The 27,444-nt window shown below is 50.3% G+C and overlaps 2 protein-coding genes across 4 annotated transcripts in view; one reads left to right on the top strand and one right to left on the bottom strand.

Moving 5' to 3' along the window:
* The window catches only part of SMC1B (structural maintenance of chromosomes 1B), a 74,745-nt gene extending 65,156 nt beyond the window's left edge, over nt 1-9,589 (bottom strand). For both annotated transcript variants that reach the window (XM_044227005.1, XM_044227006.1), the window contains exon 1: nt 9,481-9,589. In XM_044227005.1, coding sequence (XP_044082940.1) covers nt 9,481-9,589 — 109 coding nt within the window. The remainder of the gene's footprint in view (nt 1-9,480) is intronic.
* Nucleotides 9,590-9,758: 169 nt separating this feature from the next.
* On the top strand, nt 9,759-23,678 carry RIBC2 (RIB43A domain with coiled-coils 2). Of its 2 annotated transcripts, XM_044227216.1 has the most exons (7): nt 9,759-10,024; nt 10,861-10,942; nt 13,775-14,119; nt 16,934-17,052; nt 17,958-18,185; nt 22,467-22,633; nt 23,525-23,678. In XM_044227216.1, exons 1-7 carry the CDS (start codon nt 9,911-9,913, stop codon nt 23,601-23,603), a joined length of 1,134 nt encoding a protein of 377 aa, XP_044083151.1. In that variant the 5' UTR covers nt 9,759-9,910; the 3' UTR covers nt 23,604-23,678. The 2 variants fall into 2 exon arrangements, with proteins under 2 accessions (XP_044083151.1, XP_044083152.1); XM_044227217.1 differs by lacking the exon at nt 9,759-10,024 and having other exon boundaries at nt 10,896-10,971.
* Nucleotides 23,679-27,444: the final 3,766 nt, after the last annotated feature.

The raw sequence follows: 27,444 nt of genomic DNA, 5'->3' as shown, positions 1-27,444 counted from the left end.
GAGAAGACAATAACAAGTGTTGAAGATGTGGAGAAATCTGAACATTCATTGCCAATAGGAATGTCAAAATAGAGCGCTTCCTTCAGAAAACAGTCTGGCAGTTCCTCGAATGTTAGACACAGTTACCACATGACTCAGCAACTCCACTCCTAGGTATACATCCAAGAGATATGAAGACATGTCCACACGAAGACTTGTACACAAATGTTGAGAGCAGCATTATTCAAAACAACCATAAAATGGCAACAACCCAAAAGTCCTTCAACCAGTGAATGAATACAATGCGGTACCCCTTGCAATGAAGTATTATTCAGCAATAAATAGGAATTAAGGACTAATACATACTATAACTCAGAGGAACCTCTTAGGTTAAGTGAAAGAAGCTAGACACAAAAGGTCCCATATTACATGGTTCCATTTACATAAAGTGTCCAGAATAGGAAAATCCACAGAGACAGAAAGTGGATTAGTGGTTGCCAGGGGCTGGATAGAAAGGAAATAATAAAGAGGGATGCTAATGGGTACAAGGTTTCTTTTTGGGGTGATGAAAATGTTTGGGAATTAGCGATGACAGTCATACAACCCTGTGAATACAGTGAACATCACTGAATTGTTCACTTAAAGAGGACAGACTTGATAGTATGTAAATTATATCTCAATAAAGCTTCTATAAACAAAAGAACAAGTCTGAACAAGTGCTTCATGTATTTCCTAGCTCCAGCCACTGAAATAGCCTAGACCCACTATTACCCAAACGCACTGATCAAAAGCACTGAGTATCTCTTGTTCTCAGATCGTGGTCTTTAGTAACTTTCCTTCAAAAAGAAACCAGAAATAATCAGAGCACTGGCTATTTCCAAGTCTGAGGCTGGGAAAATTGAAGAATAGCCTGGGAACTGGAGCATCTTATGTCAGAAAGTAAGGAAGATTTCAAATATTAATGAGGTCATGACCAAAGGACACAGGAGGAAGCTTGAAAGAGTTCCTACTGACTAAAGATATAACAGGGTGAGCATCAAAAACAATAATGGTTTATGGGGTACCTGGGTGGCTCAGTCAGTTGGGCGTCTGCCTTTGGCTCAGGTCATGATCCCAGGATCCTGGTATCAAGCACTGCGTAGGGCTCTCTGCTCAGTAGGGAGTCTGCTTCTCCTTCTCCCTCTGCCCCTCTAGCCTACTTATGCTTTCTCTCTCTCTCTTTCCCTCAAATAAATAAATAAAATCTTAAAATAAAAATCGAGTAACGGTTTTGGTGGATTAAAACACACCATATCAATGAAAATCTATGGGTCCATAATGATAGTAACAAAAAAAGAGATAAACTCATTTTCACCATTTATACTATTAACTTTCATTTATGAAAGTACTAATTAAAAAGGACAAGCATTTGGGATGCCTGCGTGGCTCAGTTGATTAAGCAACTGCCTTCAGCTCGGGTCCTGGGATAGAGCCCCATTTGCCCCTCCCCCTCCCCGTGACAACTGCCCTCTTTTGCTTGCTCTCTCTCAAGTAAATAAATAAAATCTTAAAAAAAAAATAAGACAAGCATGTATTATGTTTTTCCAATGTGAACTGTATTTTAGGTTTCTAATAATCCCAGTCAATGAAAATAAACTTTTCTTAAAACAGGGGACTACCACTCAGTGAATGTAGTAAAAGCATGACATATTATAAACGCAATTTTGCAAACCTTAATAAAATGCCAATTCAGTCAGGATTATTAAATGGCATTAAAAACATCTGGGTAGCAAATCCAGTAATTTCGACATTGGCTGCAACAATATTTTACTAGATAGGTTCCCTGAAGCAAGGGAAATGAGAGCAAAAATAAACCATCAGGACTACATCAAAATAAAAAGTTTCTGCACAGCAAAGAAAATAATCAACAAAACTAAAAGACAACTTGCCAAATAGAAGATATTTGTAATGACATATGCAATAAAGGATTAGTATCTAAAATACATAATGATGTTATATAATTCAACACCCCAAAAACAAATAATCCAACTAAAAAATGGGCAAACAACATGAACAGATATTTTTCCAAAGACACACAGATGGCCAAAAGACACATGAAAAGATGCTCCACATCACTCATCATTGGAGAAATGCAAATCAAACTATAATGAGCTATCACCTCACACATGCTGCGATGGCTAAGATAAAAAAAAACACAAGAAATAACAGTGTTGGTGAGGATGTGGAGAAAAAGGAACCCTCGAGCACCATTTGTGGAAATGCAAACTGGTGCAGCCACTGTGGAAAACAGTATGGAGGTTCCTCAAAAAGTTAAAAATAGAACTATCCTGTGATCCAGTAATCAGACTACTGGGTATTCACCCAAAGAATACAAAAACACTAATTCAAAAGGATACAGGCACCTCAATGTTTTATAGTAATGTTATTGATAATAGCCAAGATATGGAAGCAGCCCAAGTGTCCATGAACTGATGAACTGATAAAAAAGATGGGGTATGTATATACAGTGGGGTATTAGTCATAAAAAAAGAATGCAATCCTACCATTTGCAACAACATGGGTGGAACTAGAGAGTATAATGCTAAGCAAAATCAGTCAATCAGAGAAAGACAAATACCATGATTTCACTCATGTCGAATTTAAGAAATAAAGGGGAAAAAGAGGCAAACCAAGAAACAGTTCAAAAAGTGAAAAAGAAAAAGAAACAGATTCTTAAGAACAAACTAATGGTTACCAGAGGGAAGATGGTGGGGGGGGGGGATAGGTGATGGGGATTAAAGAGTACACATAACATGATGAACACTGAGTAACATATAGAACTGTTGAATCTGTAAGGGCCTACTTAATCAGAGGGAGCCATTTTGCTGTTCATGCAGTAAACTTAGATTGACACTGCCCCTCCCAGAGGAACTTACTTGCAAAGCCCAGATACAAGGGCGGGTCAGGCCAGGTAGAGAAATCCAATCAGTGGGGCACACATATATCTACTAGGGTGAATTGTAATTCAATTGGCCGCCCGTGTGTGACCTAACATGACTGTGCAGTTTTCTCTGTGTATTGCAATCTCATTGGCCACCTGTGTATAGCCTGGCTATACTACCTCTATAAAAGTTAGTCTGTGAGGCTGGGAGGGGTCACCTCTTTGCAAGAGATGGCCCTGACCGGTCAGTTTGATTCTCGATGCTTGGCGCGAAATAAAGCTTTGCTTGACCTTCGCTTTGTATCAGTCTCGCTCCTTTGATTAGGGACCATAATAGAACGGATATACTGTACTCATGAAACTAAATAACACTCTGTTAACTATACTGGAATTATAATTAAAAACTTAAAATTTAAAACAATTTGGGTAATTGGTGGATACGGAACATTTTTCTAATGTCAAATTAACACTAATAACCCTAGAACACTAACTAGTTAGAAGGGAAAAACTAATTGTACAATAGAGTAATCACTGTCACTACCCTATTCCAGGGGTCAATTTTAGCACTGGTGGTAAAACAAATAGGTATTGTGATGTAATACAACGTGAAGTACACACATCACCACCTATGATGGAGTCTAACCAAAAATGTTTCATTTGAGCCTATCAACCTTTTAGGTATTGAATTTTTTCAAGTGCCTTTTCTTTATCTATCAAGAAATAAAATGGATCTTCTTTCTCATGGGAACAGATGAAGATTATTGAGGTAACAATGTGGCACATGGATTAAAGTAGGGTAAGAAGAAAGTTTGGGAGCTCAGCTAAAGGATTACTTATATTAATCCAAGGAAGAAATGATAAGAGCCTGAAACAGTGAAAGAAGTGGGAAGACGTAAGAGGACAAGATTATTAAGGTGGTAGAATTGGCGCAGACTGGGTGTGACAGGGAGAACTTGCAAGGATGAAAGAGAATTCATTTAGGTGGTAGCCATATAGAACTTGGAACTCTGGGAGAAAAGCATTCTAAAGTCCAAGGAACAGCAAATGCTAAGACCCTGAAATGGAAATAAGATTGGTCTATGTAAGGAAGAGGGAAAAGAAAAGCACTTCTGACTGGAGCACAGTAAATATGGGGGAAGAGACTATTAGAGAAGAGAAATACACAGGAGCCAGATCATAAAGGCTTTGTGGATCATGGTAAGAAATACTGGATTTTATTATTTTTAAAAAAGATTTTATTTATTTGACAGAGAAATATCACAAGTAGGCGGGGGGGGGGTGGGAAGCAGGATCCTGGATCATGGTAAGAAATACTGGATTTTATTATTTTTAAAAAAGATTTTATTTATTTGACAGAGAAATATCACAAGTAGGCGGGGGGGGGGGGTGGGAAGCAGGATCCCCGCTGAGCAGAGAGCCCGATGTGGGGCTCGATCCCAGGACCTTGAGATCAATGACCCGAGCCTAAGGCAGAGGCTTAACCCACCAAGCCACTCAGGTGTCCCAGAAATACTGGATTTTATTCCAAGTGTGGAGGAAAGCCATTGGAGAGTTTTAAGCTGGGCAGTGCTTGGATTTATAGATTTACTTTTTTAGCCTGTTTTTAAAAACTGCTCACTCTGCTGTGAGAATGAATTGCAGAGAGACAAGAAAGAAAGCAGAGGGACAAGTTAAGAACTTACAGAAATAGTCCAAATGAGAGTTCTAGCAGCTTTGGCTAGGTAACAGCAGTGAAACGTGGCAAGAAACAACTGGATTTAGGATGCATTTCAGAGGTGGAGTTATTAGGATTTATAGAGGATTAGACAAGGGAAGTGGGGTATAGGAGGAGGAATAAAGAATTACTCTGGGGGGGCGCCTGGGTGGCTCAGTGGGTTAAAGCCTCTGCCTTCGGCTCAGGTCCTGATCCCAGGGTCCTGGGATCGAGCCCCACATCGGGCTCTCTGCTCTGCAGGGGGCCTGCTTCCTCCTCTCTCTCTCTCTGCCTGCCTCTCTGCCTGCTTGTGATCTCTGTCAAATAAATAAATAAAATCTTAAAAAAAAAAAAAAGAATTACTCTGGGTATCTGGTCTGAGTGAGTAAATGATGCCCGTTACTGAGAAGGTAAGACCTCAGAAGGAGCAAGTTTGTCTGGAGGAAGTAGGGGAGGAAATTTGCTACTCTTTCTCATAATAGTATTTTGAAAGATTTTGGTTTTAAGTAATCTCTATGCTCAATGTGGGACTTGAACTCTACTGAGCCAGCCAGACACCCCTGATTATATTATTTCACATGTCTACTAGAAATAGTAAAAAAAAAAAAAAAAAAGAAAAAAGAAAAAAAGAAAAAAAAAAGCTGAATATTATTATAGCCTAGCCATATAATTTTGAAAGCAGCATAAGGATGGTGTTTGAAGCTATGGAACTGGGCAAAGAACATAAGGTATACACAGACAGAGGACGTATTTCCAGGGGGTGGGAGGACTCCAGTGCTTAAGAAACCTAGGGGAGAAGCCGCCAGTAACTGAGGGCTTGCCAGTGACACAGGAGAAAGCCTACTTGGTATACAAAGTCAGAAGAGCAGAGGCTCAAGGGAGAGAGGAAATGTGACCTGCCATGCCACCAAGACAGCAAGACCTTCTTTGACCAACTTCTTTAAAAACAAACCTAGCATTTCTGATTCCTCTCCTGTTTCTATTTTTCTACTTAATACTTGACATTAACATTCTATACACTTCTCATATTTTGTTGTCTATCTCTCTTCACTTGAATGCAAGTTCTACATGGGAAGGGATTTTTATCTATTCACTGATGAGAACAGTGTATGGGACTTAGTAGGCATGCCATTATTTTTACACGAATGAAACAACACTGATAAGTCAAACAGGATGAGGAAGGAGACTGGCTACTAACTCTTACAAGATGTAGTCAATGGTGACCCTAGATAAGTGTCATTTCAGTGGAGCTTGGGACTGAAAACTGAATCAAGAGCACCGAGGATGGTTCAGAGAGTTTCTCTGTACTGATAAAATGGGGCAACAGCCTAAAGAGACAGTGAAGTTCAAGGGCCTTCCCCCAAACATTTCATGATAAAACTTCCAAACACACAAGAAAGTTGAAAGAATATCACTGTAAACATCCATACGTTTACCACTAAATTCTACAATTAACATCGTACTATATTTTCTTTTCATATAGCTAGCTATCCTCTATGTCATGAGAGTGTTAATAAGGCATGTATCATTGCCAATGAAAATTATCCAATAAGGGAGGAAGATACAGTCCATAAGAGAAAGAAAATCACAGAAGCAAAGAACCGAGTTGGGGGCAGGGTATAAATCACAAGTGGAGAGGATAGCCTTAGGCTCAGGCACACTTGTGGAGCTTCCCTGCTCAGCAGTCCCTGCTCCAAAGTCTACTATTTTTTTCCATAAAGCTAAATACATCATTCTGGCCAGGACTTAAGTAGGATTCCAACACTATACACCACTGCTGCTCTACACACGTGTACTACATTCTTGACAATTTGGGCTATAACTGTCCCACAATAGACTCACAAATCCCTAGGAAAGTACTCTTTATTCTTTGGGCAAGCTCAAATGCTAATTCCTCTAGAATATTTTTTCTTATCCTTACCTCTTTCTGTCCGTACCTCCCTATATCAGATCTAGTATTTTCCTTGCCTCAAGTTCCATAAACAGTGTTCTCGGGCCTTCTATTTCAACAAGTGTGTCATTTTCTTATACTCCCAATGTCTTGGGAGCAGAATCTGTCTCATTATATCTTTCTTCTGCTTCTAATACTATATATACACAAAAACAATTTGTTAAATTTAAGTGGAAATACATCAAGGTTAGGATTAAAGGTGAAATTTTTCCACTACCCACAAAAACCCCCAACATTAGATTTACTAAAAACAAGTGAGAACATATCAAATTTTAACAGGTGCTAGCAATAGGAAATTACTATAAAAAGAATGACCACAACTAGCTAAATTAAAGTTTAAGAGAAAATGGGTATAACAGAAAATTATCAATTGGTTTAATAAAATCTACCTAAATGTGCCAGTAATTCTGTAAGATTTTTAAAAAGATTATTTATTGACAAATATTCAAATGAATATATTAAATTAGTCCTGGATTAGCATTATACTGAGTTTTGGCCATTGTATAGGAGAATGTGACTAGCCCATGCAAAATTCAGCAATAAGTAAACCAGAAATTTTTGTTGTGGGGAGATATTAAAGGTAATGTTGAAATAATCCATGACTGGCTTTATATGGTTCTAAGCAAAGTCTCTGGGTTACCAGTGACTCTCAGGAGGGGAATGGAGCTTCCAGGGCATGTGGGATAAGTTGTAAAGGCATTTTCAAGATAACCTTAAGATATATTGTTAATAACAATATGTACTGTTGAATTTAGAAAAGAAATAAGATTGAAACTTATGTTTGGCACTAGTTTAAAAAAGTTCAAAACACCACTTTATCTGGATCTTAAACAGCAGTGGGCAAATAATTTAGGCTGACTACAGTATAAGACTTTACTCAAATACTCATTCAAATATCACACTGTTGGAAGAACACAATATAACAGAGCAACCCTTCACATAACCACCAGTTCAAAGGTGAGAATCTACTGATGGTGGGGCCTACTAACGTGAGAAATGAGTGGAGATTATTATAAATACTCCTGTATTTTTACCTTTATCTCTTCAAAGTCTGTTTGATAACAGAATCAAGGAAATCTGGCCTGAGAGAGCCGCAAAAGATGTGAGTTGGGAAAAATCTCACAGTAACTCTCATTTTAGGTCATTACCTCTGTGGATTCTCACTGCAATGCAGTAGGGAGCCTGGCCTGGCCTGAACTCAAGTGCAGGCTCTGCCCTTCCTGGGTGACTGTGGAGAGTCATCTGAACCCTCTGAAGTTCAGTTTCCTAAACAGTAATGTGGGCTAATAGTCACTATAAGCACTGCAACAGGGGTGCCAGGAGTTTGGTAAAAGCTCCACGAATGCTGTTATTATTACAATATTCCTATGCAGACGTCTCCTTGAATCCAGTCAGTTGTTCAGGCTCATTAAAACCAATTATTTCCTTTAGCTCTCTCTCACTTAATCTTTGGGTGAGAAAAGGAAGGGGATGGAGACGCAGCAGGCAAGACGGAGTCCCTGCTGTCAAGTGGGGCCTGTGTCAAGCAATGAGGTAGCCGGTAAGGGCATCGCCGCAGAGACCGGATGTCACCTAGACCTGCCCCAGCTCATGACACACACAGAACCGATGGCGAGCAGGAACAGGAGGTCCGCAAAGGCCCAAGACTGATGAAATCCCTTTACAAAGAGGGACACCGGCCCCTCTGTGTCTGACCACTTCAAAAAGGCAGCGGGGAAGGCTCTGCCGGGCTGACCTTCCAACGGAACAGAGATCCCTCGCGGCCTGCACACCCTGAGCCGGAAGCGCCCGCGCTGACCCTCACTGGGGCCTTATCTCAACTGGGGACTCGCAGACTGGCTTCAGGACGGGCAGGGTCACTTCCTACCTCCTGCCTGACCGTGTTCTTTGTGGCTTGCACTTTCCCTGGTGCCGCGTAAGAAGCCAGGGGGAAACAAGCGGTCTAATGTCACTGGGTTCGGAATCCTGGGTCCGCTTTATAAGGACATCCGTGTCCTCGATGAGAGGGGACTAGGGCTCGGCGCGGGAGGAGAAACCCGCAAAGCCCGGGGAGCCAGAGCAAAGGAGCGGAGGGTCCCGGGCAGACCTGGGGCTGGGTGTGGAGGAGGGTCGGGGCCCAGCTGCACAGGGCAAGGGTGGGCACCTATCGGGGGAGGGCTGAGTACGGGGGTTGGAGGGCGAGGGCCAGGGTCCAGGTGCCAGAAGCGCGGGGGTCAGGCAGAAGCATGGGTAGGCACCTGGTGGCAAAGGGGTGGGCAGCTGAAGGGGAGGGCCGGGGGGCAGAGGGCGAGGGCAGGCACCTGGGGGCGAACACCGGGCGCTGGAGGGTGAGGGTCAGGGTCTCGGTCTAGGCCCCGGAGGGCTGGCGTGGGGGTGGGAGGGGAAGGTCAAGGGTCAGTGGGCAAAGGTGGGCTTCTGGGAGCTGGGCAGAGAGTGAGGGCAGGTACCTGCGGGCGAGGGAGGGCCGGGTGGCTGAGGGTGAGGGTCCCGCGGAGGGAGACTGGGGACCGGGGCGGGGGCGGCGGCCGAGGGTTGGGCTCCGGGCGGCGGCGGCGGAGGCAGAGGCTGGAGTCGGGGCTAGAGGGGGAGGGTCGGGTTCCGGGGTGCGGGCTGCGGAGGGCGGAGGGCTGGAGAGAGAAGGCTGGGTCCAAGCGTCGGAGAGAGTAGGGGTCTGTGGTCCAGGCGAGAGTGGGCCCGGGGGCCGAGGGCCAAGGCGGGGCCCGGGCGGCGAGGGCAGAGGGTCAAGGTCGGGGTCCCGAGGAGGGGGAGGGTCTCAGTCCGGCGGCGGAGGACGGGTGGCGGTGAAGGGGTGAGGCTGGCCGAGGCCCGTGGGCGGCAACGGCCCGAGTCCCACACGCGAGGTCACCCTCACGTCCCCTTGGGCAAGATGGGGCCTGGACGGGCGGGGCGGGCAGACGCGTTCGGGGTCCCAGTTACCGGAGCCGTTGGGGCCGATGATGCAGGTGAACCTCCTGAAAGGGCCGATGACCTGGCGGCCCCGCCACGACTTAAAGTTCTCCACGAGCAGCACCTCCAGGTGACCCATGGCTGCGCCCTCCGCGCCTCAAGCGGCTTCCCCACACGCCGCGGGCCGGAAAAGCGCGGGAAGGGCTTCGCGGAGTCTCGCGAGAGCAGGGCGAGTGCCCGGCGGGCGCCGCGTCGTTCCTAAGCAACCGGGTTGTTTGCGTCTCCGAGGAAACCGGCCGGCGCGCCCCGCGAGGTAGCGAGAGCCGCACGGAGAGCTGAGGAGGCCCGCGCGCCTCGCCGCCGAACCAGCCTCGCTTAGGCCACAGCTGGTTTTATTTGTGTCCCTTTTTCATCTCGCGCGCCCTAAAATCCCCTTAGGGGCTCTTCGCCGCTTCCAGTCATGGCGCTGGCGCAGCCCAGGGACCTGGAGCAGTCCTTGGCTCTGGGCAGGAGGAGGCACAACGAGCTGTGCCGGCAGAAACGGATCTTCGACGCCAGGAGCAGGATCATCGGGGTGAGGTCCCCGGGCCGGGGCGGCGCGCGCGGGGCGGTGACGAGGGAGGCGGGCGGCGGGACTGCGGAGGCGAACCGGGGCCGCGGATCCGGTGATCCGGGCGCAGCGAGCCGCGCCGCCGGTGCTGGGGAAGACGGGCTCGTGGTGCCGACCGCCGAGGGCGGGGAAGGCCTTCGCAGACCCGATACCGCTCGCTCTCCCGGGCCCGAGAGGCGCCCGGAGCCCTGCAGCAGGGAGGGGCTTGCCCGCCGGGGGGGTCCGCAGAGGCCAGGGCGGCTCCGCAGAGTCCGGAGCGCGCGGGTCTCCTTGCTCTGAGCCAGATTTTCTACGTCGTTGGGGGCTCCTTCCAGTCCGTCCGTCGGACAAACGCCAGTGGCCTTCCTGCTTTGTGGCAGGCCTAAGCTGGTCCCGGGCAATGGGGAACAGGGCAATCCCTGCCTGGTCTTGCAGAGTTCATGGCCCACGGGGGAGAGGAGAGGTAGGCACTGTCACAGGACTATGCGCGGCTATGCAGTGCCGGGAGGGAGGGGCGTTCAGGGTGTCAGGGGAGCACGGACTGGGCCTGGGAGAGGAAGTCAGAGAGGGCTTCCCAGAGGAGGTGTTGGCTAAGCTATATTCTGAGGGTATCTGTTGACTAGGACAAGGGGAGAAAGGAGCTCTGGGGACAGGCTGAAGATCCAGCTGTAAGCCAAGGCATCCAGGTATGAAAAGACCTGATGTGTACCTAAGACGACCAGTTAACAGTGGAACAAGGCTGCGAAGAGGTAAGTAGGATGGTCATCGTCGGACTAAAATGATCTGGCTGTAACTCGTCTCCCCTTGTTTTCCCTTCCCAGGGAGACACAGAAGCCTGGGATCTTCAGGTTCGTGACCAGAAAATAAAAGAAGCAACTGAAAAAGCTAGACATGAAACTTTTGGTGAGCATTTCCTGAAGCCTGCCCAGCAGGTTAGGGCCGCGTACCTCTAGCATCCAGTCCTGGTGTCTTCAAATATGTAAAACTTGTCATTTTCACACCTCCTCCTCCTCTTACAACTTCACAGTTGCCTGTGCTCAATTAATGTGCTGATTCTCTCTCTCAAAAGGCAATCTATGTGAGTGTAGGAAATATATTTTGAGGGTAAATGTACATTTGTATTGGTTTTCTTTAAAAACTGGATATGAAAAACCCTAAACACAAACCATTCTCTGCACAAAACTTCCAGGCCTTCTCCTGGGGACAGCTGCTTGCACTAAATGACATGCACACCCTCTTAGCTCACACCCCTGCATCTATCTACTCAGAGCTGGATATGAGAGCGTGCTAGCAGAGATAAAAATTTCAAATAGAATTCATTTCCCACATCAGGTGCAACAATGCCAGCTTGTTTTTTTTAAGTACCATAAGGATTTTTTATTTTTTAAAAAATATTTCTTCACTTATTTGACAGGGAGTAAGAGCAAGGGCAGGGGGAGGGGCAGAGGGAGAGAATCTCCAGCAGACTCCGCATACATTGTGGAGCCCACCATGGGATCATGACCTGAGCCCAAATCAAGAGACACTCAACTGACTGAGCCACCCAGGCGCCCCCATAAGGATTTTTTAGAAAGAGAAAAGCAGGATGCAAAATTGTATATACCATGGGCTATCAACTAAATGTTAGAACATATTTTTAAAAATAAACTTGGAAAAAGACAGAAGGAAAGTATACCAGAATGTAAGCAGTGGTGATGTTGGAGTGATAGAATATGAGTGAGGGTTATTTTCTTCTCTAGATTCTGAACAGTTCACTTTCTTATGTGCTATGTTTAAAAATTCAAACTTACAGGAACAATAGGACAGGCACATACATACCCCCTACCAGATTAGATGTTAATATTTTGCCAAATTGGCTTTAGATATCTTATTTTTAAGAATTCTTTTCTAGTGCGCCTGGGTGGCTCAGTGAGTTGAGCCTCTGCCTTTGGCTCAGGTCATGATCTCAGGGTCCTGGGATCGAGCCCCACATCAGGCACTCTGCTCGGCGGGGAGCCTGCTTCCTTCTCTCTCTCTCTGCCTGCCTCTCTGCCTACTTGTGGTCTCTCTCTGTCAAATAAATAGATAAAATCTTTTAAAAAAATTCTTTTTGAGAATTAAATGCTATATATGTATGTATATGTATAGCTATAGATAAATAAATGCTGTAATTATATATGAAATGTATAAATGTTTAAATGTATATACAAATATATATAAGCCCTACATATGTGTAGGTATAGCTATAGATAGATAGATAGAGCTCTCCCCCACCTCATCTTCCCTCTTCCTCCTTCCTCAGACAGGTACATCATTTCTATGCATGTTTCTTGTAATATTGTACTATTTATGTACATATTCATGATGACATAAAATTTTTTGTGGGTGTTTTAAAATTTCACCTAAATCTTACACAAATACATTGAATGGATCCTTTGGAATTTTTTTATTCAACATATTTTTAAAATTAATCAGTCATGGGGTGCCTGGGTGTCTCAGTCAGTTCAGTGACCAACCCTTGATTTGGCTCAGATCAAGATCTCAGGTTCCTGAGACCAGCCCCTGTCATCGGGCTCCTGGCTCCGCAGTGTATCTTCTCTTCCTCTCCCTCTGCCCCTTCCCCTCACTTGCACGATCTGTCTCTCCCTCTCTCAAATAAATAAAATCTTTTAAAAAAATCATAAAAATAGGGACACCTGGGTGACTCTGTCGGTTAAGCATCTGCCTGTAGCTCAGGTCATGATCCCCAGGTTCTGGGATCGAGCCCTGAGTTAGTCTCCTTGCTCGATGGGGAGCCTGCTTCTCCCTCTGCCTGCTGCTCCCCCTGCTTGTGCGCTCTCTCTCTTTCTTTCTCTCTCTTGGACAAATACATAAAATCTTTAAAAAATTAAAATTAATCAGTGATCTGCATGTAGAATGTTCATTTTAATTATCTTTGGTATTTTATTGTATGAATTAGCCACTATTTCTTTATTCATTCCCTTACTCATGGCTGATTTCGATTTTTTCCAAACAATGCTGCAATGACCAGGCATGTATTGTGTCCCTAGTACACATAGGCGAGAGATACCTAGGAGTGGAACTGTCATTGTGTGTGCGTGTTTTCAGTTTTACGAGATATCGACAACTTGCTTTCCAAAGTTGTAAGTGTACCAAGTTGCACTCTTCCAAGCAGTGAATGAGAACTCTTGTCTCCTTACTATCCTTACTAATATCCTTACTAATATATGCTATTATTTGCATTTTAAATATTTTGCCAATTTATCAGATGGTTCCCATCTTGTAAGGCCAGCCATCTTTTCAGAAGCATAGTGATCATTTGGGTTTCTTTATAGTGATTTGCCTGATCCTATTCTTGGCCCACTTTTTGCTTTGATTTTTTGGTGTTTTTGTTTGTTTGTTTGTTTGGAGAGAGAGAGTGTGTGTGTAGGAATGGAGGGGGAGGGGCCAAGGGAGGGGGAGAATCTTAAACAGGGTTCTCATGAAGAACAGATCCTAACTCTTGACGTGATCAGTCATGACCTGAGCCCAAATCAGGTCGCTTAAACAACTGTGCCACCCAGGCGTCCCTGCTTGGTTTTTTAAACTGATTTGTAGGTATTCTTTATATATTCAGAATACTAATTCTTTGATGCTTGTGTTACCTTTTCAGAGGCTTATATTACTTTTAGAATCACCAAAAATTATTTTTTAAAGCAGATTCAAATTTTTTTCCCTCCAAACCTTAATTTTATGGATATGTTCTATTTCTTCTAGCTGCTGAAATGAGGCACAATGACAAAATCACATGCATATTAGAAGGCCGGGAAAGGAGGGATAAGAAAAGCCTCTGTAAAGCCATCAATGAGTTCCAGCAGCACTTCCAGAGGCCAGAAATGCGCCGTGAATTTGACCTATCAGACCCCCTAGCCCTTAGGAAAGACCTTCCAGCTAGGCAGTCGGATAACGATATCCGGAATACGGTATCAGGAATGCAGAGATTCATGGGAGAGGATTTAAACTTCCGCGAGAGGAAGAAATTCCAGGAGGAACAAAACCGAGAATGGTCCTTGCAGCAGCAGAGGGAGTGGGAGGATGCCCGCGCCCAGCACAGAAGTGCAGGTAATGCAACAAGGACACATTGCTCTGCAAACTCTTCAGCAGCCCAGCCCCCTGGTCTTTTCCCCAGCTTCGTTTTGTCTCTTAAGTCCACCAATGTGCCGTGTTGACCAGTGTCAGCCGGCATTCCAGGACTTAAATGTCTTCGGTCATATGTCAGTCATGTAGGAAAGCGGCTCTGACCTTGGACCCCGAGCCTGGGCTCCAGCTGGGTGCTGGGGTGCCCCGTAACTCGGAGTGCCATGCGCCCTACCCTCGGCGTGCTTATAGTCTGCTGGGAAGACGCCGATGCTGCTGGGCCTATTAAGGGCAGCGCTAGACTCCCTACAGGGTCTGAGCGGTGCAGCCAAGGACGCCGTCATCACATGCCCTCCCCAGGACCCTCCAGGCCCAGAGAGCCTCTCTGGAAGAGCCTCCAAGGCCAGAAACAGCCTCTCTCCTGGAGGGCACTGGAAGTCCAGGACATCCTGCCAGCACTCCGGTGGTTTCTGCTTTACCAGAGTGTCTGCGCGTGGCTCCCAGCAGCTTCCGATCCCCGGCAACTTCTTGTGCCAGGAAGATGCGGCAACCCAGAGGAGAGTGTCACTGCTCTCGTGCATGTGCCAGCGAGGGGACAGGACAAAGAAGTGCTTTGGTGAAGACTGAACAGGAGCTGTGACAGGGAGCGAGGCCCCCACCTTGCCTGACTGGTGGTTTCCCCGCAGGCTTCCTGGGCAGCTCGCCCTCCTCCCAGCCTCCCCCGCTTCTCTTCCTGCTCTGCTCTCCAGGAGCGATGTCTCCCCAGATGGCCCACCCCCACCACACTTCTGCCCTCGCCCTGTCCCGAACCTGCCTGGCCTGTCCGGAACTGTCACCGAGACCTCCATGCTGCCCCACCCCAGCTGGGTTTTCAGACCTCTCCATCCGCAGCCGTGCCATCCCGACCACTTCCTCCTCCGGGGAACACTCGCTCCCCACTGGCTTCCAGGACACACCCTCCGCCCGCACTCCTCCCCAGGCCCTTCGCTGGTTTCTCCTCTCCTTCCAAACCTCCCATGCCGTTGCCTTGGTGATTGTAGCTCGTCCTACGGGTTTAAATCCCACCATAGGCCATCATTCCCCAAATTTACATCTCCAGCCTGGACTCTTCCCGGAATCCAGACACATACATGTAGTCACCGCCCAGCAGCTGTCTGCTCTCGGGTATCTGATAAACTTATCGATGTCAATACAAGATGCGCTCACCTGCCCCCCCAAAGCTGACCGTCCACCTCTGTCGATGGGAACTTCATGGTTCTAGATGGTCAGGGCCCAACCCCAAGGCATCTTGATTCTTTCCTTTCTCTCAAATGTCGCACCCACCTCCAGCAGCAAATCATCTCATATGGCAACTAGCTCCCTCCACCCCCACGATGACCATTCTGGACCAAGCTATCAACATCAGTAGCCTCTAAGAGGTCTCCCTGCTTCTGCCCTTGTCCCTCTGTAATCTCTCCTCAATCCAGCGAACAGAATGGCCCTGCTAAAAATTAAGCTAGATCTTTGGCTCAAAACCTTCCAATAGCTTCTCATTTCACTCAGAATAAAAGCCAGATTCATTTTAAGGACCAATAAAGTTTTCCGTCTGGACTGAACCCCCCCCAACACACTGCCTTTTGCTTATCCCGCCCTTGCCGCGCTGGCTGCGCCACCTAGAATGTTAAGGGCGTCGGGTTCATTTCTGCCTCAAGGCCTTTGTACCAACTGTTTCATCCACCTGGAAACATTTCCCTATATACCTGCATATTCTGCCCCATATCCTTCTTCAGGTCTTTGCCGAAATGTCGTCTTCTCAGAGAAGTCTCCCTGACCACCATTTTAAACGTCAACCCTCTGCCTTCCCCCATTGCCGCACTCTTGTATCCACGTCTCCACAGCAGTCACTACTGACATACTACACGGTTACGGATTTGTCGACCCTCTCCAGGATCCCATCCCCAACCCAGCGAAGGCAGGAGATTGGTCTGTTTAATTCACTGCTCTCTCTTTAGTTCTTGGCACATAGATACCTATTGAAACATGCATTTGTAAGCCTTTCAAAAAAAATCTCAGCCACTTCCCAGGTGCCCCACTTTTCCATCTCTGACTGAGAGCTTTTGTCTCAGCCTTGGTCTTGCCCCTTGAACTGACCCCTGGACATCGCCCCAGGCACCTCAGAACATTCTGGAAAGTAACCCTAATTTCTCTCTGGCTCTGTTCCTCCTCCACTCTCCTCCCCTCAGTGGATGACGACAACTCTGTCCTAGTCAAGCCACAAACCTGGGAGTCCTTGAAGCACCCCTGTCCCCAGGCCGCCCTCAGCTTCTACCCGGTGGGTGTATCTGGAATTGTCCGTTACTCCCAACCCTGCTGTCACCACGGTGACCCAAGCCACCGCCTTTTTTCACCTGGAGGGACCCCACCAAGGGCTCTCTAATTGTCCTTCATTTCCTTTCTTGTCCTTTCCAGTCTAGTCTCGACATAGTAGTCAGAGTGCTACTTTCTAAACAAGGTCATGCTGGGCAACGTGACTGCCACTCCCTCCATCCCAGCTGAAAACCCTCCGGTGGCTTCCCATTGCATATGGAACAAAATGCAAAATCCTCTGTAGCCTACACGGCCCTGCATGCTGGGCTCCTGCTCCTGATGGACATCAGGGATCCCCGGTAGGAACGCTAACACCCCGTGCCTGCACCCAAGAGCTTTACCTGAATCCCCTGCTCTGTGCATAACCGCAGGAGAAGAGACACTCTGCTCCGCACGCCCGGGAAGGAGCCGGGCTGCGCATCAAGGTTTGGCCGCATTTTGCTTCCTTTGCAGAGGGTGTCTGCTTGAAGACAAGGCTGCAGTTTGATGAAACAGCCAAGCATTTGCAGAATCTGGAAAGCGCCGCCAGAAAGGCAGTTTGCACAGCCGTGAAAGAATTCAACAAGAGCCAGGTACGTCCCAGGCTCCGACTGGGGGCTGAGGACACGCCCAGAGCACCCTGGGGAGTTTCCCACGGGGAGGTGAGGGTGGGCCTCTGTTAGACGGGTGTTGTGGTGTCAGCGTCAGGGGCAGGGCCCGGAGCCCAGCTGTGCAGGGACAAGACCAGACTTTTGTCTGCCGCCTGGGAAGAGCCCCCCACATCTCAGTCTTGTCATCTATGGGGGGGGCGGTAACGATGACACCCAACTCTGTCAGGTCAGGGTGGGCTAACTCATGCTGGGGTGAGTGGGGAAACACTTCCCAAAATTCAGTCTTGGGGAGCCTGGTAGCTCGATCGATTGAGTGTCCAGTTTTTGGTGTTGGCTCAGGTCATGACCTCAGGGTCCTGGAATCAAGCTCCACATGGGGTTCCCTGCTCAGCGGGGAACCTGCTTGAAATTCTCTCTCCCTCTGCTTCCTGCTAATGCCCGTGCACACTCTCTCTAAAATAAATAAATAAATCTTAAAAAAAAAAAAAGTCACCACTGTTGTGAATCACTCTGTCTGGGTGACCGGCCACTGGGAGGGGCACAGAGCCCTGCCCCGAGGTGAGTGAAGCCAAGACAATGGGACATGGCGGCCTAACCCGGGAGGCAGCTCCCTGCTTTGGCAAATCAGTGCAAACACCTGCGATTCTCACACTCACAACCAACAGGTGGGGAGTCCCTCAGCCTAGACTACGCGCCCACTGGCACCCAGGCTTCTGGGGTCCGAGGGCCCCCCTGCATCCATGCTTGAGGATCTCTGCCCCCGCCTGTCCCACGTGCACTTTAGCAATCTCTTCTTCCATCAAGCGCTTGCAGGGAGATGTGCCCACCTGTACCTCAATCCCCACGGGTCACTCAAGGCATCTTCCTTATTGTCTTCCTCTATACAGGCCACCGAGTCACTGGAAAGGAAAATCCGAGAGAAGAAACAGGAACAAGAAGACAACCTGGCCGAGATCTCCAACTTGCTGCGTGGAGACCTGCTCTCGGAGAACCCACAGCAGGCAGCCAGCTCCTTCGGGCCGCACCGCGTGGTCCCCGACCGCTGGAAGGGCATGACTCAGGAGCAGCTGGAGCAGATCCGCCTGGTCCAGAAGCAGCAAGTCCAGGAGAAGCTGGTGTGCGCCCCCCTCCCCTTCTCCCAGAGCCTGCAGACATAGCCCTGGGCCTCCTGCTGCCTTCCTCCAGCATCTAGTCGTAGCTGCTGCTCTACTTGTCCCTAGAAGAGCCCTTTGAGAAGTTTATGTTCTGGGTGGCGGGGGGAGGCGACAGCCAAATAACCCCACACATGGGCCATGTGCTTGGGAAGTAAGGCTGGGCCAAGGGAACGGAGGATGCAAGTATCTGGGGAGGGACCACCAGGCAGGGCGAGATTCAAGGGCAAAGGCCTTGAGGCAGGACCAGCTTGACCTGTTCAGGGAAAAGAGAGGAGCCGGGGCTGGAGTGGAGTGAGGACAGGTGCAGGAGGCGGTCTGGGTGGTGGAAGGTCAAGGCCTTGGCAGTCCACAGGGAAGACTTGGCTTTCTCTGTGACTGTGATGGGAAGCTCTGGAGGGTTTTGAGCAGAGGAGTGACATGCTCTGACTTACACTTAGCAGGCTCTCTCCCGCAGCAATGTTGAGAAAGGGCTGGATTGGGGTGGGGGGAGGAGAGAGATCATTGGGGAGGATGTTGCAGTGGTCAAGGTGATGGTGCTGGCGGGGGCCAGGGCACTGGCAGCAAGGGTGCTGAGAAGTGGTTGGATTCTGGATTTATTCTGAAAGTGGAGCAAACAGGATTGGCTGAAGGGTTGGGTATGGCATATGAGACCCAGAGGAGGAAGGATTACTCAGAAGGCCTGAGCAGTGAGAAGGATGGAATTGGCATTTACTGAGATAGGAGCAGGGTGGAGCAGGGTGGCAGGTGGAGTCGAAGTCCCAAGTCCCAAGTGCAACTTTGGATATGTTATATGTGCAATGATTAGGTTATCTGTATCCTTTAGGATTCTGTGCCTGATCATGGCAGAAAACCCTAACAGCATCTTAAATAAAATAGAACTTATCTCTTGCATGTAGACCAAATCCTTAGGAAGATAGTCCAGGGCTGGTATGGCAGCCCCATGGTCACTGACTAATGTTTTGCCATCCTTGGCAACTGACTCCCACATCCTAGTACAAGATGGCTGCTTGAGCTCCAGCCATCACATGCATATCCCATCTAGCAGGAAGAAGGAGTGAGGAAGAACACTCTAAGGACACTTCTCAAAATTTCACAGGACACTTCCACTCAAATTCCCTTAAATAACGCTTAGTCACAGGGTTGCCCCAAATTGTAAAGAAGACCAGGAAAGGTGGAGTTTATTCTAGGCAGTAGGTGCTGGCAGTTGTTTTACTAAGGAGGGAAGAAAAATGGTTACAGGGAGGCAAGTACTATTGTCTGCCACAACCTCCAAGAAAAGCCAGCAGCTGGAGTTCAGAACAAGGTCCCAGCTGGCAAAGGCATAGAGATGTGGCCACACAGACAGCATTTAAGGTAGTGAACCCGGCTAAGGTCACGCAGGGAGTGAGTGAAGATAGAGAGAAGGGATCTAAGGAGTCATGGGACAGGCCACACCCCTACCATGGTTTATGAAGAGTGAAGGGGCTGGAGGAGGGGAAGTCAGGAAGGAGGAGCCCAGCAAGGGGAGCCCCTGGGTCGGACGCTGCCACTAGGCTGCTGTGGCTGAATGCCATGCCCAGGCGCCAGTCCCTGCAGCCTCCATCTGGAGCGTCCTTGGAGGAGGGGTGTGTGTGACCGAAGGTCACAGGCAGGAAGGAAGCGGAGACCACAGGTGCAGACACTTTCGAAGTGTTTTGCCCTCAAGGGTGCAGGGAAAGGGGGTGGTAGCTGGTGGGAACACAGGGTCAAGAGAAAGTTGTTTGGTTTTTTGGTTTTTCAGATTATAGAAATAACAACATACTTGTCACTCCATGAGGACGACGCAGTAGAGAGAGGGGAATTGATGCTGGCAGGAACTTGCAGGAACCTGTGTCCTGGGTGGCAGGAGCACAGGGCTGTGGGAGCACTAGTTGAGGCTTGGGGCGGGTGGGAGTCCAAGCCAACCATCCTTGACTGTGGGGGCAGGGCGGCTTGTGGAGCCCCTCTTTCCTGTGGAATAGAAAGGGAGGTCAGCGGTGGAGGCTGAGGGGGTGCAATTGGGGACTTGAGGACAGAGAACCAAGTGCTAACGGTCCTTTAGGAAAGCCAGAAAGGAACGGCCGATGGTAAGAGGGCAGGATGGCCAGACAGAGCCAGGGGCCTCCGGAGGCCGGAGGTCATGAACTTGAAGTATCCCCAGTGAGTGCAGTCAGTGCTGTTCCTGGCCACTACCGGCTGTAAGGGGACCAAGCTCAGGGCCTGCCTGCCAAGTCTGACTAAGCGAGAGTTTTAAGGGCACTGAGGGCGTCTGCCAGGGGATGTCAGCCATGGACACTGGGCTGAGCAAGGAGGGACATGAAGACACAAAGAGTGCCAGGACAGTGGAAAGTGTGTGGTCCATGGGTGGGAGGGCCTGGTGGGGGGTGATGGGCGGAATGACTGTTGCAATCAGGGAACCGGAGAGAGGGCAGAAGAGGCAGGCCGGAGTGGTGGGGATCAGGACACTTGGAGGTGGGGACAGTAGGGAGGATGGCATTCTTGGTAATGACGAGGGGGGGCAGAAGTCCTCAAAGTGGGGTCTCTGGACCAGCAGCATCAGCATGGCCTGGGAACTTAGGAGAAATGCAGATACTCAGGCCCCACCCCAGACCTCCTGGAGCAGGGGCCAGAGTGGGTGGCTGAGAAAGCCCCCCAGGGGTTCTGATGCCCGTTGAAGTCCGAGGGTCAATGGTAGGCTGTGCCGGGGTGAGGACGGATAGGTCAGCACCTGGTCTTCAGGAGGGGAAATGGCTGAGAAGCCACGGAAAGGCAAGTTCTCCCGCCTTCGGGATGGTCAGGGCAGCAGACGGCCACCTGTGGTGGGGTGACAGGTGTCATATCAGGCGAGTACAGAGGGAGGGACAGCAACCTGGCTCAGGGAATGAGGAGCAGGTGGGACGGCTCCCCTGCCTGTTCTCCTCCAGGCCCAGAAGGGGGAGTGCGTGGGAGAGGCAGCGGGGATGTGGGAGCGGGAGTGGGGGCAGCCAGGCTGAGGCAGGGGAGCAGCCCAACGTGGGAAGAGCCCCGAGGTGGGCATCGGATGCGGGAGTATCGGTCCCCCTCGCCAGGCCCTGCTCTGTCCTTCGCTCCTGCGATTCCGCCCGGCTGTCTGGCAGGGAAGGTCGACCATCTGTCCCAGGAGCAGCATTTTTGTCTGATTTTCAATTTTGTAGGAAATTAAGACAGAGAAACACAAAGGGGGAAAACGCCTACAGTAGGTCTCACCACTCGTGAATACTCCCCTTCCCCCACCTTGTAGCCCGTCCCCGCGGCCTCTTCCCCCGCCCAGCCCGTCCCCTCTTCCACGGAGGGAGCCGGTTTGGAAAACTGAGATCAAGCACAGGGTGGTTAGGTAGCCTGTCTCCGAGTCCGAGGCAAGTACGTCCCCGTGGCCTCCTGTGCTCTTCCCGAAAGCATCTTGTGTTGTGCCTCAGGCAACTGCGAGCAGCCTCATTTTGCAGGAAGGGAAACAGAGGTATAGACAGGTCAAATGACTCGTCCCGTAGGTGACAAAACAGGCATCAGCCTCGGCTCGCTCCCTGGGTGGGGGACCGGGGCCTCCGCCAGCCTATCTGTGCCTGGTGGCTTGCGGACTCGGGACTGCGGGGCCACTGGACACTCCAGCCCTGTTCACTGGGTGGCTGGGAGCCCTGCCCTAAAACCTGTGGACAGGAGGACACGTGCTCGTCCCCAGACCCCGCCCCCACCCGCTTTTGCTTCTTTTCGCTCAGGACGGCTGATACAACTACTCAGGGTTCGGGGAGTGACCCCTTCGCTCTGCATTATTCCGGTTTCCCCTCCTAAGGCTCAGTGGTTTTTGTAGGGGATCTGGAAGGCCATGGGGAGTGAGCTGAGATGCAGAAATTTACCCCTAAGATCATGAGACCATTGTCGGGTGGGGCGGTCCCTTCGCCGTGTTCCAGAAGTGACCAGGTGATCCCAGTGCTCGAAAGCACGTCCCACTAGTAGTGTCCTGGCTGGGAGGCCCCGCGTTCAGAGCCCTGTCCTGGCAGCTGCTGTCGGGACCGTCTCTGCTGTCCCTGCAGGCCTCAGAGGGCCACCTGCAGTGATGGCAGGTGGGGGTGGTCTGCTCTGATTTCCTGCTCAATGTTGCTCACCCACCTGCCCCCCCCAGCCTCAGTTTCCCCAGCTTTAAAGTAAGAGGCAAAGAGTCTCCTAGATGATCCCCTGGATCTCTTCTGGGTCTGGGGACGGGTGGTGGTGAGTCAACTCTCCTTCCTCCAGAGGCTTCAGGAGGAAGAGCGGCAGCGGGACATGGACTGGGACCGTCGGAGGGTACAGATGGCGCGCACCGCTCTGCTCTCGGAGCGCCAGCAGCAGCGCCAACGGCGTGACCTGCGCAGGGCTCTGGACTGCAGCAACCTCAGCCTGGCCAAGGAGCAGCTCATGCAGTGAGGGCCGGGGCGAAGGGGCCGGGGGAGGGGAGGCTGGGGTCGGGGAGCAGCTGCGGCGTTGGAGCGCAGATCCGGCTGAGTCGTGGGGAGGGTCGGGGCCGGCTGTGAGGGTCCACCTGCCCCGGCTCTTTCCCACCCAGAGGCCCAGGGCCGGGGCTGTGGATACCCTGGGAGGCCCCTAGCAACAGCGGCTTGGGCAGCGCGGAGTCCTGGTACAGAATTCAAACAGGAAGGGGAGAAGGTGTGAGAGCCCCAGGCCAGAAATTAAGCGCTTAGAAACCACTGGTCCCCGCATGACCAGGTGACCCACCCTGGGAGGTGCTCAAGGAGACACTAGTGACCCCCAGCGGCTCGGACGTGGGGGCTGGTGATGGAGAACACAGAGGGCACTGGGAGCCCCAGCGGAGGGCACTGGGTGGGCCTGGGGGAGTCAGAAGGCTTTTCCCAGGAGGCTATGTGGCTCAGACATGGTGGGAGGTCGGTGGCAGCTGCCCAGTGCATCGGGGGGGCTCCCAGGCTGCCAAGGGCAAGCTGGAGTCTCTCTGTCACACGGATAGTCCCCAAGAGGCGTTCCGAGCTTTACCTACAGAAAATGCCAAATGCGGATCCATAGGTGAACTTGTTAAAAAACACATTATTTACTTATCTGTCTTGTTCATCAAGCTTTGGGCTTGAACTTGGCAAGTTCGGCAATCAGGCGTCTGTTTCCCGGTGGATCCACTGTTGGCCAGTCACAGCTACTGGGGGCCCCAAAGGAGCGCTAGAGATGATCTGAGGGGGGTCAGATGGGATGAACAAATTATACATATATATATATATATTCAAAAAGTAGAATATTTAGGGAACCAGGCATTTGCTGATCGTTTTTTCTCCTTGTTTTATTATCAGGAAAAAATATATGGAGGAAGTCTGTACAAATCAACCCACTAAAGATTATTTCACGCAATTTAATACAAGAAGTCGGTAATGGGACACTGTTTATGCCTAAAATGAGTAGCTGTGAAGAGTCACGTTTATTAAATGAAGAAATCCATGTTTCAGACGTCCCCTCTCACTTTTGTCCCGCGGACAAACACACGTGGAAGCCCTCCCTTGTACGCGCACGAGGAGCGTTAGTTCCCGGAGTGGCCGTGGGTGCTGTGGGCGCACGGATGGAGCAGACGTGGCCCTGCAAAGGAGCATCCCAGAAACAGTGGCGTTTGAGGGGCTCGCGTGTGCCTGAGCCCCGGGTCCAGCTGCTGTAAAGGTTAACACAAGCGCTCACTATGTGCAAGGCATTTAGAACGATCTGACCCTGACGGCAGCCAGCGGTGGGTATTTTTATGACTCATCTGCCCCCAGAGAGGAGCCTGAGACACAGACACGTTAAGTGACTTGCCCAAGGTCACGCTACGGCCAGCAACCAGCCTGGGGTTGAGCCCCAGGAGTCCGGCTCTCAAACACCTCGCTCTCCTGGCTCTGGTAGCAAGAGTGGCTTCAGCAAAGCCGTTTACCTCCTGCTCCCGGAGACGTCCAAGCTGAGCTGCTCTGCCATCTCCCATCTCATGGTCCAGAGACGCTGCTCTGGGCCCCACCACCCTGTCACTGGCCTGGCAGGGAGGAGAAGAGAGGAGCAGAGGGGGCCATGCATGCTCCTCGCCCTCGAGGATGAGCCGCAGAAAGGGGGAATTTCACCTCCATTCACCCCTGTAGGCCAGAAACTGGTCACGTCACCTAGTCCAGCCACACAGGAGGCTGAGACACCGAGCTGGCTAACCCTGTGACCAGGCAGAGCTTCTAGAATGGTGTAAAGAGTGGAAGAAGACTTGTGGGGGGGGCAACCAGCCGTCTGCCCCAGACTTGAAGGGTGACTTGGAACTTGCCAGAGGGGAGGTGAAGGGAGGCTTTGTATACTGGGCAGGGGAACTGTGTCTAGCCATAATGGGGTCTCTAGCTCCCAGGCCCAGCACGAAAGGATCCTACCGAGTTTTTCTTCCTTCTCCATGTAGGTTTCTTGGGGGCAGAGGGGCATGTGCACAGGACCGGTGACACTTCACCATTAGCCGAGATAGAGCGAGGTACGCCGATGGCAGCTCATGCTTTGCTCATCCCCCCTCTTACCTAAAGGCGACTTGTCCCGCTGGGTCTCCAAGCCCTTCAGCGGTGGTTGGGCACCGAGCCTGAGCATTGGCTGGGTCCCCGGGGCAGGATCCTCTAGCCGGGCACGCGCACAGCCACGTCATTTGCCGAGTGAAGCTTGCAGACAGACTTGGGGGGGGGGGGGGCGCAAGGGGTGAGGCGTGGACTTGAATCCCGTGGACTTGAACCAGGAGAGCTGCTGAGGCTCTGTGGGCCATCGAGTAGCCGCGTCTAGGGAGCGTGCTTCCGAGGGTTCCAGCAGCTGGTGGGGCCGCCAGAAGGAGGCTGACGTCAAAGACACGAGTCACTGTCTCCCGGCCAATCCAGGCTCACATGGGCTCCCAGAGTGGCAAAGCATTGGAGGAATGGCCCCACGGGGATGAAGTTCAAGCCCAGAGATAGCCTAATCATGCTGCCACCCCTCGGGGGAGGCGAGGCTGCTGCAGGTGCTACCGCGGAAATACGAGATGCCATCTTACGCCAGGGAGTGGGGAACACGCGAGTCCATTTATTGGGCCTAACGGACGCCGCATCGCACGAGCGGCTCGTGGGGATGGCTTGTTCACAAGTCCGTGGAGCCGAGATCGGCAGGCAAAGGAATGACGGGTCTTCGGGCTCAGCTCGCCCCTCGGACGTCCCCGTTAGGCAGCGGGGCAGTTCCACCAGACCCACGCTGACTGTGCTCCCCCCGCAGGGGGAGGAGACCTCCCCATCCATCCAAATGGAGGCCCGTCGCCTCCGCGGCTGGCCACCCGAATGGAGCGAGTACTCCCGAGTGATTGATGTGAGGGTACCCCCGCTCTGGGGGCGCAGGCTGGCCTGTGTTCCTTTCCTGGGGCTGCCATACCAAAGTACCGCAGACTGGGGGGCTTAAGCAGCCGACATCTACTTCGTCACAGTCTGGACGCCAGAGACCAAGGTGCTGGCAGGGCTGGTTCGCCCGGAGGGCTCCGCAGCTTCCCAGCGTTCACTGGCGACTTTTAGGGTTCCTTGGCTTGTTTGTGGACCTCTGCCTTTGTCTCTACATGACTCTCTCCAGACGAGTCTTTGTCCAAATTCCCCTTTTATAAGGAAACCGGCCATACTGGGTTAGGGCCCTCTCCAGTGACCCTACCCTAATTACATCTACATGACCTTATTTCCAAATAAGGTCACGTCTGAGGTACTGGATGTCAGGACTCCAACATGTCATTCTGCGGGGGCACAATTCAACCCATAACAGGCAGAATGCAGCGGGCACCTGGTCCCATTACCTCCAGGACAATCCCATTAAGGACATAGGTGGCCAGGCAGAGCAAGCCACGCCACAAGGAGGACACTGAGGAGGAGGGCACTGATGACAGAGGGGAGACCGTGCAGCCGGCAGGAGATGAAGTGGGTCACAGGCAGGTCAAGTAGATCCTGGCAAAGGGTGGCAGGGTGGGGGCCACATGGGCTGGTGGCCACAGGCCGAAGGGAGATAGTGTTCGGAGGCCGCTGCCGCCGTCAATAATGCATTTATATGCCTGGAACCCCGGGGCCCAGAGTGGAGAGATATGCTCTAACTCTGAATTTTGCATCATTATAACGAATGTTCCAAGAGGAAGGGCTGGCTTGGAAACTGGGCACGTGCACGCCCTCTGCTGGTGGTCAGAAGCACAACACATCCCTGTGGTTCCCAGGTGTACACACACACACACACACACACACACACGCACTCTCCAGAGAGGGTGGGTTTGTTTCATTTTATCTCAACATTTTACTATGAAAATCTTCAAACAGAAAGAATTGTACCATATAGATGCATGTACTCCTACCTAGATTCTTCAGTTAATATTTTGCTGTATTTGCCTCCTTACTGATTTAGACCAGCTTTAAAAATTCCACTTACATGCCACTTTCAAAAGACACATTAAGGGGCACCTGGGTGGCTCAGTCAGTTGAACATCTGACTCTCAGTTTCGACTCGGGTCATGATCTCAGGGTCCTGAGATCAAGCCCCATGTCAGGCTCTTTGATGATTGGGGAATCTGCTTGAGGATTTCCTCTCTCAGATCCCCTCTGCCCCTCCCTCTGCTCATGCTCTCTCTTTCTCTTTAAAATAAATAAATAAATAAACAAATCTTTAAAGAAACAAGACACGTTAAAACAAAACAGCATAGAAAAGTTAAAAATAATAGGATTCCAAAGTTATTTGAACTTACCCAAATAAGTGAAAACTTGTGTCCACCCAAAAACCTTCCACCAGTGTTTACAGCAGCTGCTTCATACTTGCAAAAATTCGCATGTAGCCAAGATGTCCAGTCAATGGAATCCAGACGAGGGAATACTATTATCAGCAATAAACAGAAATGAGCTATCAGCCTCAAAAAGACACAAGGGAACCTTAAACGTGTACTACTAGGTAAAAGAAACCAATCAGAAAAGGCTACCTAATGAGTAATCCTAACTCTACATCCTTCTGGAAAAGACGAAACTGCCGCTGGAGTTGGTGAAATGATCAGTGGTTGTCTGGGAGTCGGGGGGAGGCAGGAATGAACAAGGGGGAACACAGAGGATTGTAGGGCAGTGAAACCACTTGGTATCGTGCTCTGATGTCGGATGTAGGGCATCATACATTTGTCCAAACCCATACAATGTACAGCGATGACCTCCATGGGCAATATTTGCTTGCTGAAGGAGCAAATAGCGCATTGTGTTCTAGCGAGTGC

The sequence above is a fragment of the Neovison vison genome, chromosome 12 (assembly GCF_020171115.1).
Source record: "Neovison vison isolate M4711 chromosome 12, ASM_NN_V1, whole genome shotgun sequence".
NCBI classification, from domain to species: Eukaryota; Metazoa; Chordata; class Mammalia; order Carnivora; family Mustelidae; genus Neogale; species Neogale vison.
This window is presented reverse-complemented; position numbering and strand designations above follow the sequence as displayed.